This window comes from Rana temporaria, chromosome 3 (assembly GCF_905171775.1).
Source record: "Rana temporaria chromosome 3, aRanTem1.1, whole genome shotgun sequence".
In the NCBI taxonomy this organism is placed as follows: Eukaryota; Metazoa; Chordata; class Amphibia; order Anura; family Ranidae; genus Rana; species Rana temporaria.
The window spans coordinates 64,788,565-64,801,231 of NC_053491.1; the positions used below are offsets into that span (position 1 = coordinate 64,788,565).

Sequence of the window (12,667 nt, forward strand, 5' to 3'; positions counted from 1 at the left end):
AATAAAAATGTAATATGGCTACCTGGAGGTGTTCTGTACACAGATGGCGTACAGAACGCCCCTCAGAAACATAATTTCCTGTTTGTGTGATTGGCTCACTGATTTTCTCAGAAGTCTACACTAAAATACAAGTCAGATTTCAGGCATCCCCTGCAACAAAAATTAAATTTTTGGTGTAATACTCACAATAGGAAATCACATCTAAAGGGATGCAGACCCTGCAATTGTCCTCATTATAGCCCTGCAAGTGCAGACGCTGATTTATAATTATGAAACCACTCCCATACAGATTCACTGTGGCCATGGACACAGACAAACACACAGGGATTTCTTCAGAATAACAAAAGGTAGAAATCTGCAACACAGTTTGTTAAAATCCTTGCAGTGTACACAGATCAACCAGAGGGGAATGTTTTTTCTCAACAAAAGTGGAGTTACTCTTTAAATTATTTAAAATCATGGAGCGGTAGAGAAGTAGTGGAATACCCAAATGAGTGCAAACATAAAGTACGCTAAGAAGTCCGTATAAGATGCATGCCAGGAGATGACGCAGTGCACCGCGTTCCACCCTATTTGAAAAATAAATAACATAATATTTTTGTTGTGCGATTACATAACGTAGGTCAAGTTAATACTTGGCATCCAAATTATCAGTTGTAATTGCAATACTGAGTAATGTTATTTATTAACTCTTTTGCAAATTAAAATTCTTCAGAGATGAATACAGTATGCAGCTGATATACAACAGGAGAAACATAAAGTACATGACATCATAATACATGACATCATATAGAACGAACATAGATCACCTACACATTTGTTTTCTAAAATAAATTCCAATATTAATTAGCTTTAGCTTTCTTCTACAGGAAAGCCTTATTAATTTGGAAAACAAATTTATAATATATATATATATATATATATATATATATATATATATATATATATATATATATAAAAAATCATGTTATATTACTTTATTTTATTTTTTGTATACTTATAATTAAGGAACCACAAGAGAAAGAAGTCTCAGAACAGAGCACCAATGTTGCTGACAATGACTGGTCCCCTGCACCTAATATGGAACGGAGGAATGAAATGCCATTGGAAGAAAACTTTGAAGATTTACAATATTTCCCAAACTTTTATCAACTCATAAAGAGCCTTAATGCAGGTATATAATAAATAATAACGTATTGGATCCTATTCCTACACCATTGTATTAACCTTCACTGGAAAAGCATAAACTAGGGCTGTCCAACTTTTTGACCTTCCTGGGCCACATTGGAAGAAGAGGAATTGTCTTGTGTTGTACATAAAATACACTAACAATAAGGATAGCTGATGACCCGAAAAAGTTAGGCAGATCACAAGTTAACGATCACTGATATCGATAATTAATCTATCTAGTAATAAAACTTATTTGTTTTGTAATATTTTTTATTATAAAAGTAAGAGAGGGTAACCTAAAACTCCCCGAAAATGAGCCCGGGTCTTATATAAATGATGGCAACAAAACAGTAGGGCTTATTTTCGGATTAGGTCTTACCATGTAATGTGCTGTCTTCTATCTCTCCCTCTCCCTCTCTCTCTCTCTCTCTCCCCCTGCCTAACAGGAATCCCCAGTGTGAACTGAGTTAAAATTCTTGTAAAATCCTACAATCCACTCACTCTATTACAGTAATATACTGTATAATGTACAATGTGTTTGTTTCTGTAATATAATTGTGCCAAATACCTTAGTTTTAGCGCAAAACCTGTATTTACAAAATAAAAACTATACAGTTACATACATAGTTAGTCAGGTTGAAAAAAGACACAAGTCCATCCAGTTTAACCAAAATACAGCAAAAATACAGCAAAATTGGCATACAATTACATCTACCGTAATGTGTTATAACCTCTATTTTATTTTTCATTCCAGCATCTGAAATTTGGAGTAAATTCTGCCTATGATTCCACATCGGTATTCTATAATGAAATGCCCGTGTGACCTTTTCAAAAGAATGGGGGGGGAGGAGGGAGGTGCCTATAATTTTTCAGATAGTTGGTATTTGTAAAAAAAAAAAAAAATGTTTGGATTCCAAGGGCGCTTAGCAGTGTTATGCTCGATGCACATCTATGCATGTTGCTTTTGAGCGTTTCTGCTGTGCTTTTTGCGTTTTTGAACACGTGATTTTGCCACGTTTTTTCTGCAATTTATGTTTTGCATTCTGTAAGTTTTTAGTTTTTTTTTAATTGGTGTGGGGCAGATTAAAAAATGCAAAATCGTGGTAAAAACGCACTACATGCTCTTCTGCAGCTTCTCCATTGAAGTCTATTTTGCTTTAAAAAAAGGTCCCTGACCCTTTCCAAAAATGCAGAGGCACAAAAATGCATTAATGTGAACATGTTAAAAATAATGTACTGCGAAAAGCATGTAAACACGCATTGATGTTAATGGAACCTCAGTCTAAAGGCAAAGGGGCAGATCCACAAAAGCATTACGCCGGTGTATCTCTTGATACGCCGGCGTAATTTAAAATTTCCCGCGTCGTATCTTTGTTTTGTATCCACAAAACAAGATACGACGGCATCTGGGATCAATCCGACAGGCGTACGCCTTAGTACGCCGTCGGATCTTAGATGCAATATTTCGGCGGCCGCTAGGTGGTGTTTCCGTCGATTTCCGCGTCGAGTATGTAAATTAGCTATTTATGGCGATCCACGAACGTACGTCCGGCCGGCGCATTTTTTTATGTCGTTTTAGTTCGGCTTTTTCCGGCGTGTAGTTAAAGCTGCTATATGGTGGCGTACTCAATGTTAAGTATGGCCGTCCTTCCCGCGTAGAAATTTTAAATTTTTACGTTGTTTGCGTAAGTCGTTCGCGAATAGGGATTTGCGTAGAATGACGTCACCGTCGGAAGCATTGGCTTGTTCCGGGTTAATTTCGAGCATGCACACTGGGATACCCCCACGGACGACGCATGCGCAGTGCAAAAAAAACGTCGTTTACGTCGGGTCACGACGTATTAACATAAAACACGCCCCCATTACATCCATTTGAATTCCGCGCCCTTACGCCGCCAGAGATACACTACGCCGCTGTAACTTACGGCGCAAATTCTTTCAGGATTCAAAATAAAATAAATAAGTTGCGGCAGCGTAGTGTATCTTAGATACGCTGCGCCCAGTGTATTAATGCGCCCAGGTACGTGGATCTACCCCAAAGGGTTTATACTGGCACCTCATGATACAGGAACTTGTATGCCCGTGTTGCTTATAATTGTATAAGGTGTGGCAAGATTACTTAACTTTGCAGCAATTGATAATATATTGATAACATTTTATTTAAAATGAGTTGTATGAGTAATTATACTTGTGTTTTATAAAAGTTATAGTTTTTACCTAATTTCCACATTGTTATCCATAGAAAATGATGCTAAAGAAAAGGAAACATTAATAACCATAATGAAAACTCTTATTGACTTTGTGAAAATGATGGTAAAATATGGAACAATTACACCAGAAGAAGGAGTCAATTATTTAGGTAAGAGCATTTACATATACATACAAATTAAAACTAATGGAGCTTCTTGACTGCGACTGGAAAAAAAACAGCAATGTAAAAAAAAAAATCTTTAGCAGCATAGCATTACTGTAAGTGCCCGTTCACACTACCGCGACTTGGGATCTGACTTGTGTCGCCCGACATGAGAAATTACATTGAAGTGAATGGGAGCCGTCTTAATGCACACTACTGAAGTCGCTCTGACTTCAGAAAAGGTTCCTGTACTACTTCAAGGTGACTTCTAGGCGACTTGTACCCATTGATTTCAATGGAAGTTGCCTCCAAAGTCGGATCAGTGTCTTAACTGAAGCAACTTTACAGGAAGAGAAAATAGTTTTCTCAGGCAAACCCCTCCCTCCCACAGAGCTGATTATTGTTTGATTGGCCACTGGCAAAGCTGCCTGCCCTGGAGGCAAATTGAAGTTGCCTCGCAAAGTCGTGCCGACTTTCATGTCGCTGTAGTGTGAACCGGCACTAAATCATTTTACTGTAATAGGAAGAAATAACGTATATAAATGCTAGATAACGTAGACCTTAAAATTGCATATATACATTAATTTGTTGCAATTTCAAAAGATATTTCCAGTCTTTAAATTTTTATGCTAGTTTGGCTGACAATTACTCAGTCATTCAATAGTGTTCCCAAATAAACGTTATATCATTAACTTTATTTTGATGGTATTTCTTTATTTTATTTTTTTACTCTAGAAAAAAATACCCCACATTTTCCTTTTCATTCTGTTATAAAACATATAAATCAAATAGTTTTTCTTCATAAAGAAAATGTAAAAAGTGAAAATGTATTCTGTGGTGGGTGTAATACTTACACATGTAAAAGCAGAAGTGGGGTGTATACACTTTATGGAGGGATGTGGTATATATTGTACAGGCAGGAGGATGTGTACTGTATACAGGGCAGGATTTACTTCTCAGGCAGAGAATTCTGAAGCACCCCCCCCCATCATAAAAAAAGACATTAAGACTAAATTACGGCCAAGGTTTTCAAGGCAAGCAAACATGAAAAAAAATGCCAAATTTTTGGTACAATATTAAAGAGGAAGTTGAGTAAATAGCGACCCAACATGTTGAACCTACAATTTGTGTGTGCACGTAAAATGGCGACATACAGTACAATACCCTGTATTTTCCATAGGTGATGCTTCAAAAGCCCCCTATGGGCCATCAGTTTAGTGTTACGGAGGAGGTCTTGTGCTAGAATTGTTGCTCTCACTCTGGCGTGTGCAGTGTTATGTAACATGTGTATCACAATCAGCGTTTTCACGTGTAGGCGCCCCCCACGCATGCGTTTACGTGCGTATATGTAGGGGGGGCTAAAACTATTTTTGGGGGGATTTTATGTGTTTGGGTGTACCTTTTTGTTTTAAATGTTTTGTTTTACTTTTTTTTTTTTTTTTTTTTATCAAATAAAAGTCCTCTATGTGATGGTTTTTAGGTGACAGGTTCTCTATAATGAGACATACAGGTTCAGGGTCGCATTGCACATCTCATTGCAATACATCCCTTCCCTCTTATGCTAACCGGGGAAGAAGACAGGGTGACCCAGAAGTGACATCATATAACCGGGAAGAAGGCAGGGTGACCCAGAAGTGACATCATATAACCGGGGAAAAAGGCAGGGTGACCCAGAAGTGACATCATATAAATGGGGGAAGGAGGCAGGGTGACCCAGAAGTGACATCATAAAACTGGGGAAAAAGGCAGGGTGACCCAGAAGTGAAATCATATAAATGGGGGGAAAAAGGCAGGGGGACCCAGAAGTGACATCATATAACTGGGTAAAAAGGCAGGGTGACCCAGAAGTGACATCCTATAACCAGGGAAGAAGGCAGGGTGACCCAGAAGTGACATCATCTAACTGGGGAAAAAGGCAGGGTGACCCAGAAGTGACATCATATAACCGGGGAATAAGGCAGGGTGACCCAGAAGTGACATCCTATAACCAGGGAAGAAGGCAGGGTGACCCAGAAGTGACATCATATAACCGGGGAAAAAGGCAGGGTGACATCCTATAACCAGGGAAGAAGGCAGGGTGACCCAGAAGTGACATCATATAACCGGGGAAAAGGCAGGGTGACCCATAAGTGACATCATATAACCAGGGGAAAAAAGCAGGGTGACCCAGAAGTGACATCATATAACTGGGGAAAAAGGCAGGGTGACCCAGAAGTGACATCATATAACTAAGGAAAAAGGCAGGGTGACCCAGAAGTGAAATCATATAAATGGGGGAAAAAGGCAGGGTGACCCAGAAGTGACATCATATAACTGGGGGAAAGGGCAGGGTGACCCAGAAGTGACATCATATAACCGGGAAATAAGGCAGGGTGACCCAGAAGTGACATCATATAACTGGGGAAAAAGGCAGGGTGACCCAGAAGTGACATCCTATAAATAACCAGGGAAGAAGGCAGGGTGACCCAGAAGGGACATCATATAAATGGGGAAAAAGGCAGGGTGACACACCCGCCGGCACCTGCCATGTCGGTCCCGGGCCCGCTAATGGGCAAGTGGAATACATGGCGGGGGGTATGCAAGGGGGTCTGTACCGGGTGTGCGTAGAAGCAATCGTACGGCTTCCACCTACCAGGTAGGAGTCTGCCTGTCACTTTTACACACATTTCCGGTGGCTGGAGCCACCGGATTGTGTGTGAAACATCCTGCTGTCAGGTCCATACGTTGTATGTCGCAGCGAAAGGGATAAAAAAACTCACCTGGATAGGTGCCCCTCCAAGAAGGGTGCCTGTAGGCACATGACTACAGTGCCTAGTGGAAAATCCAGCCCTGTGTGTATATAGATTATATAGGGGTGTCATATTTACACATGTACTGTACAGGAAAAAATGTTGTGTATACATTCTATAGGGGGGTGTCATGTACAGGCAGGAAGGGGTGTATATAGTCCCCATATTGCAGCATTTTCCTGATTGAGATATTATAGGAAAGAAATGTCTTGGTAATAAAGCGATATTACAGGCGGGTATACAAGTGGTTAATCAATTGATTCATTATGTAAGGCTGTAAATCCTAATTTCTGACATGGAAAAGAAAAATCGAATTTTCTTAGCTGTCACTTATCTTCATTCTACATTCTCTGCCCATGAAAATCACTTGACTAACAGGCTGCTGTGGTCTGTAATTACCAACCCAGCTTTTCTCATCCAAAGGCAGCACAGACCCCATCATTGCACCCTATTCATTCTGCAGAAAAAACATCTGCAAACTACTAGATCAAATAACAAGTGAGTAATGCATACTGCAGAGATCAGGATCTTTACGTATCATGTCTATTGATTTTTTCAACCCAGAGTATAACAGATGTATGTAATCCAATACCATGAGCCTAACGGGAAATATCCCACGAAGAACACTGCAGTGCTCGGCTGTAATATGGATCTGAATGACATTAGAAAAAAGCAGCAAATTTTTGATCTCACAGCTAAATTTCAATGACCCCATGAAGGTTCAAGGTCTTTCAGATTCCACTTGTCAGATTTAAAAACAAAATTGTGATGTGAACAATAATTGCCGGTTATACGGGCTGAATAACAGAGACGGGATGCCCTTGTAAAATGTTCCTATCCGGTTTATAACCTTGGTTCTTCTTATCGCCAAACAATGCATCTGCTTATAAATATTTATATGTGCTTGCTAAGCTATAGGTGTTTCCGTGCGTCTGTGGACGCCGTGTACTGATATCTGATGCTATGCTTTCTGCAGAGAATAGAACCCTTCACTGTCACAATGGCGGCTCTGAGAACCTGGAATGGGAAGTACGGTATATTAAGCAGACAAGAGAATTGGAGCGAATACTAATAATAAAATTGTGCTAAACACCAAATGGAACTTGTTAGCGTTGGGCATAACGTTTTTCCTAGAGAACTTTTGTAATTTCCCAGGAAGTTATATGGCAATTTAAAGTGATAATAAATCCTTATATGAGTGACTAGCCTCGGGTGATACACAGTCATTTTTTAAAGCAGTAATAAACCCAAGAGCAATCATTTATTATATTGCAGCTTACCAATTCAATAGTTTTATTTTTTTAGGCTGCCTAGTTCGCCTTGTAGTAGCACCAGCTTTCTTTCTTTATTTTTATTGGTACATTAAAGTGGGAGTAAACCAATAATAAAAAAACAAAAACATTCTACTGTGAAATAATAGCACAATGTGCTAGTATACATCGCATACTAGCGCATTATGAAATACTTACCTTAAAACTAAGCCCTCCAGTGGTGCGCTGTCACCGCTGAGAGGGCTTCCATCTTCCCCCGTTCTGCCTTCCAGGTTCGTGGACGTCACCGGCTGCATCCAGGGTGAATATCTCCTAAACTGTGCACATTTAAGAGATCATTTTACCTACAGGCAAAGCTGGTGCTACCACAAGGCGAACTAGGCAGCCGCCTAGGATGCACTGCTGTCTAGGGCGCAGCCACGGCCACTGGTTCGTACTGCTTGACCTTGACCTACAGTAGTCCCTGTCGTTGTATTTTTTATTTTTTTGATGCCTGCGTCTTTGGGGTCATGCAGACAGGTTGTCCCGCACTCCCCGTTGGCTCCAATGGCTGGAGCTTGGTAGCCCTCTTTCAAGGTGGCAACGTCGGTCATTGGTTCTGCTGTGGGTCTTGGACCATGCGAGTGCCGCGCACCAGATGGGTACCGGTGTGGGGAGTATATAGGGCTGTTTGGTAGGTAATTTGGCCCTGTGGAGGCACTGGTGGTACTACCCTTATTTTATTTCCCTGGGTGGTGCAGTTGGACTGGTAAGCCTATCACGGCCTTGCGTTCCTTCAGGAGCTGCATTTCACTGCACACTATCTCTATTACTCTGGGGCCCCGTACACACGACCAGTTTTCTCGGCAGAATTCAGCTTCCGACCGAGTTTCTGGCTGAATTCTGCCGAGAAACCCGGCCGTGTGTACAATTTCACCGAGGAAGCCGACGAGGAGCTCGACGAGGAAATAGAGAACATGTTCTCTATTTCCTCGTTGTTCTATGGGAGCTCTCGGCCCGCCGAGCTCCTCGGCGGCTTCAGGGCTGAACTGGCCGAGGAACTCGATGTGTTTGGCACGTCGAGTTCCTCGGCCGTGTGTACGGGGCCTGAGTTTTTTTCATCACCTATATTTCTTCACAGATATAACATTGCTGACAAGGGAGGGGGGGGGGGGGGGGGTTGAGGGGTGCAATATAGTCTAGCATCGGCCCTGCCTACAGGTAAGCCTTATTATAAGCCTAAATGTAGGCTAAAATCACAAAGCAAACTTTTCTACCGCTTTAAGAAAATAAATGAACAGCTGCCAAGCATACGCAGGGCCTAAAGCATCTGCATGAAACATAGTAGAAAGAAAGGATACTAACAAGTTCAAACTCCCAAGGGGCAGACCGCTCAAGGTTGGTGTCACGATTTGGGTAAAACAGGTCACATCAAGGGGCTGTTAGCCCCTTGAACTTTCTCAGAGAACAAAGAGAAGAGTAAAGCCTCGTACACACGACCGAGGAACTCGACGGGCAAAACACATCGTTTTCCTCGTCAAGTTCCTTGTTAGGCTGTCGAGGAACTGGACAAGGCAAGTTTCTCCATTCCCGTCGAGGAAAAAGAGAACTTGCTCTCTTTTTGGCTCGTCGAGTTTCTCGACAGGTTCCTCAACGAAAATGTACACACGACCGGTTTCCTTTGCAAAAAAATATCTCCCAGCAAGTTTCTTGCTGGTTTTTGCAGAGAAACTCGGTCGTGTGTACGAGGTCTGAGATAGAAAAATGAGGAGGAGTAGAATAGAAGGGAAAACAAATAGGGGGAAAGGTTGGGGAAGAATCCCCATGCACTCAGGTGTACACCAAAACAAGAGCTAAACAATAGGACTGGCTGACCAGGTGGAACGAAGGTAACGCGTAATTAAACCATGGCTCCCATATTTTTTAAAGTAGAAGTACAGTAAAAGAGTGTTTGGCTGTACTTCTTCTGTGGATCACAAAAGTGCAGATCGTTTGGCACTCCTGTGACCCATTTTCAGCAGACAGCGGGCTGAACCCCCAACTGACTTCACAGAGCCGATCCAGGCTTGGCATAGATCGCAAACATTTGGCTGGATCCGCCCACATATCGGGACCGGCATCCGGCTCAGCTTCTCGACGAGGCACTCACCACTCCCGCCCCTCCACAGCCCAGCACTTCAGTGAGTGAGGAGGGAGGCAGAGCAGACAGCGGTGACTGACAGTCGCCAGCTCTCTGGTCAGGGAGCTCTGAGAACCGAGGGTTCGGCTGTGTTTGATTCCTTGGTTCTCAGCCTTAGAGTCGGCAGGGGACAGATGCAGAATGGGACCGATGCTGCATCCACCTAGGTAAGTATTATTCTAAAATAAAACAAATTCCCACACTTCTCTTTTAAGAATTTAGGTTGGGAATCAAGTTTGTTGTTTTTTAACATAACAAGCTGTCTTGCAGATGTAGAAATTAGAGGGTTGAGACAAATTATATACCACTGACAGAGGTGCTTAAAAATTATCAACTTATTTAAGTAAAACCTTTATCCCAAAAGCAGCAAAACTGTTGCTGTTGTAATTGGTTAAAATTGATAGCTGGAGTTTGGCTTCAATTTGTTTAGTATATCTAAATCTTCTAGTCCATCTTAGACTACCCTCCTCCAGACTGACATTGCTGCAGTCCAAAGCTGTCTGTTGCTCCTTTAGGCCGGGTTCACACTGCCATGCGGAGCGGCTCTCAGCAGATGTCCAGTGCGTCCCTGTTAACCATTTCAGGTCCAATTACGGGTTTCCCTGTATCCAATTTGCATGTCAGGAGCCTGTGACCGGCTCTCTGTGGAGCTGGTTCACATATCTCAGGAGGGGCTGCTAAGCACATTGCACAGGAATGCTGTGCGTCTTTGGGTCCGTTTCAGGGCCGAATTCAGGCAAAGATTCAGCCTTGATTCGTCCCTGAAACTGAGAACAGCGTTACGATGCGATCCGTGGTCGGTTTAGGTGTGAACCAAGCCTTAGGTGGACGCTGGAGGTATGTTACTAGACAGATCATCAGATGAAAAAAAAAGCCCCCCAAAAAAGAAGAAAACTTACGCAGCCACCACATCTAATGATTGGTAAGCTGCAATATATAACACTTTTGGTTTTGGGTTTTATTACCACTTAAAATCCTCCTACAGTAGGTGTTTGTGATATTGTGCTTTTAGCACGACAGCGTCGCGCTGATACTCGGCGACATGGTGCCGAGATCTCGCACTCACTGGAATAGTGACAGCACATCCCAGCAAGCGCGTCATAGAAGCGACGGGAAATCCGACTTGGATTCCCGCCAATTCTACACGTGTGCGGCGTTTGTTATGAATCCTGAAGGGGAAGTCCCCGCCGGATTTTAAATAAAAATCCGGCATGGGTCCCCCCTCAGGAGCATACCGGGCCCTTAGGTCTGTTATGGGTTGTAAGGAGAGCCCCCCTACGCCGAAAAAACGGCGTAGGGGGTCCCCCTACAATCCATACCAGACCCGTATCCAAAGCACGCTACCCGGCCAGCCAGGAAGGGAGTGGGGACGAGCGAGCGCCCCCCCCCCCTCCTGAGCCGTACCAGGCTGCATGCCCTCAACATGGGGGGGTTGGGTGCTCTGGGGCAGGGGGGCGCACTGCGGCCCCCCCCACCTCAGAGCACCCTGTCCCCATGTTGATGAGGACAGGGCCCCTTCCCGACAACCCTGGCCGTTGGTTGTCGGGGTATGCGGGCGGGAGGCTTATCGGAATCTGGGAGCCCCCCTTTAATAAGGGGGCCCCCAGATACCGGCCCCCCACCCTAAGTGAATGAGTATGGGGTACATCGTACCCCTACCCATTCACCTGCAAGAAAAGTGGTAAAAACACAAATAAACCACACAGTGTATTAAAATATTTTATTTTTCTGCTCCGGAGGGGCCTCCCCTGTCTTCTTTATTAGCTCTTTTACCAGGGGAGGCTTCTTCTTTGACGTCTTCGGGTGGGTGGGGGCCGCCGTCTGGTTCTCTTCCACCGCCGGGGGGGGGTGGCTTTTAAAAAAGCCCCCACCCCCCCGGCGGGTTTCCTCCGGCGTCTTCGTCGGGGCTCTGCTTCTTCCGCTATCCCGACGGGTCTTCTCCGCTATCCGGGGGGTCTCGCCGCTCTCCGCTGTTGACTCGTCGCACCCCGGTTCTTCGTCTCGCTGTCCGGTCCCTTCTTCCGTGCTGTACGTCTTCTTCCGTGCTGTGAGTTCTTCTTCCGCGCTGTGACGTCATGTTCTTCACTTTTCTTCTCCCGATGTTGACTCGCCGGTCCTCCTCGCTGAAATGACGGATGCGCGCCTTGCATCGGACCTATATAGGCCTCACAGTCCCATCATGCTCTGTACCTACCCATGTGATACCTACCCACGTGGGTAGGTATCACATGGGTAGGTACAGAGCATGATGGGACTGTGAGGCCTATATAGGTCCGATGCAAGGCGCGCATCCGTCATTTCAGCGAGGAGGACCGGCATGTCAACATCGGGAGAAGAAAAGTGAAGAACATGACGTCACAGCGCGGAAGAAGAACTCACAGCACGGAAGAAGACGTACAGCACGGAAGAAGGGACCGGACAGCGAGACGAAGAACCGGGGTGCGACGAGTCAACAGCGGAGAGCGGCGAGACCCCCCGGATAGCGGAGAAGACCCGTCGGGATAGCGGAAGAAGAAGAGCCCCGCCGAAGACGCCGGAGGAAACCCGCCGGGGGGGTGGGGGCTTTTTTAAAAGCCACCCCCCCCCGGCGGTGGAAGAGAACCAGACGGCGGCCCCCACCCACCCGAAGACGTCAAAGAAGAAGCCTCCCCTGGTAAAAGAGCTAATAAAGAAGACAGGGGAGGCCCCTCCGGAGCAGAAAAATAAAATATTTTAATACACTGTGTGGTTTATTTGTGTTTTTACCACTTTTCTTGCAGGTGAATGGGTAGGGGTACGATGTACCCCATACTCATTCACTTAGGGTGGGGGGCCGGTATCTGGGGGCCCCCTTATTAAAGGGGGGCTCCCAGATTCCGATAAGCCTCCCGCCCGCATACCCCGACAACCAACGGCCAGGGTTGTCGGGAAGGGGCCCTGTCCTCAT

General features: G+C 44.4%; 1 protein-coding gene across 1 annotated transcript in view; it reads left to right on the plus strand.

The window, feature by feature from the left end:
- Positions 1–12,667, plus strand: part of SCG3 (secretogranin III) — a 77,047-nt gene that overhangs the window by 31,365 nt on the left and 33,015 nt on the right. Inside the window, exons 7-8 of the mRNA XM_040342682.1 lie at positions 1,009–1,174; positions 3,413–3,529. Of these exons, the coding sequence (XP_040198616.1) occupies positions 1,009–1,174; positions 3,413–3,529 (283 nt within the window). The remainder of the gene's footprint in view (positions 1–1,008; positions 1,175–3,412; positions 3,530–12,667) is intronic.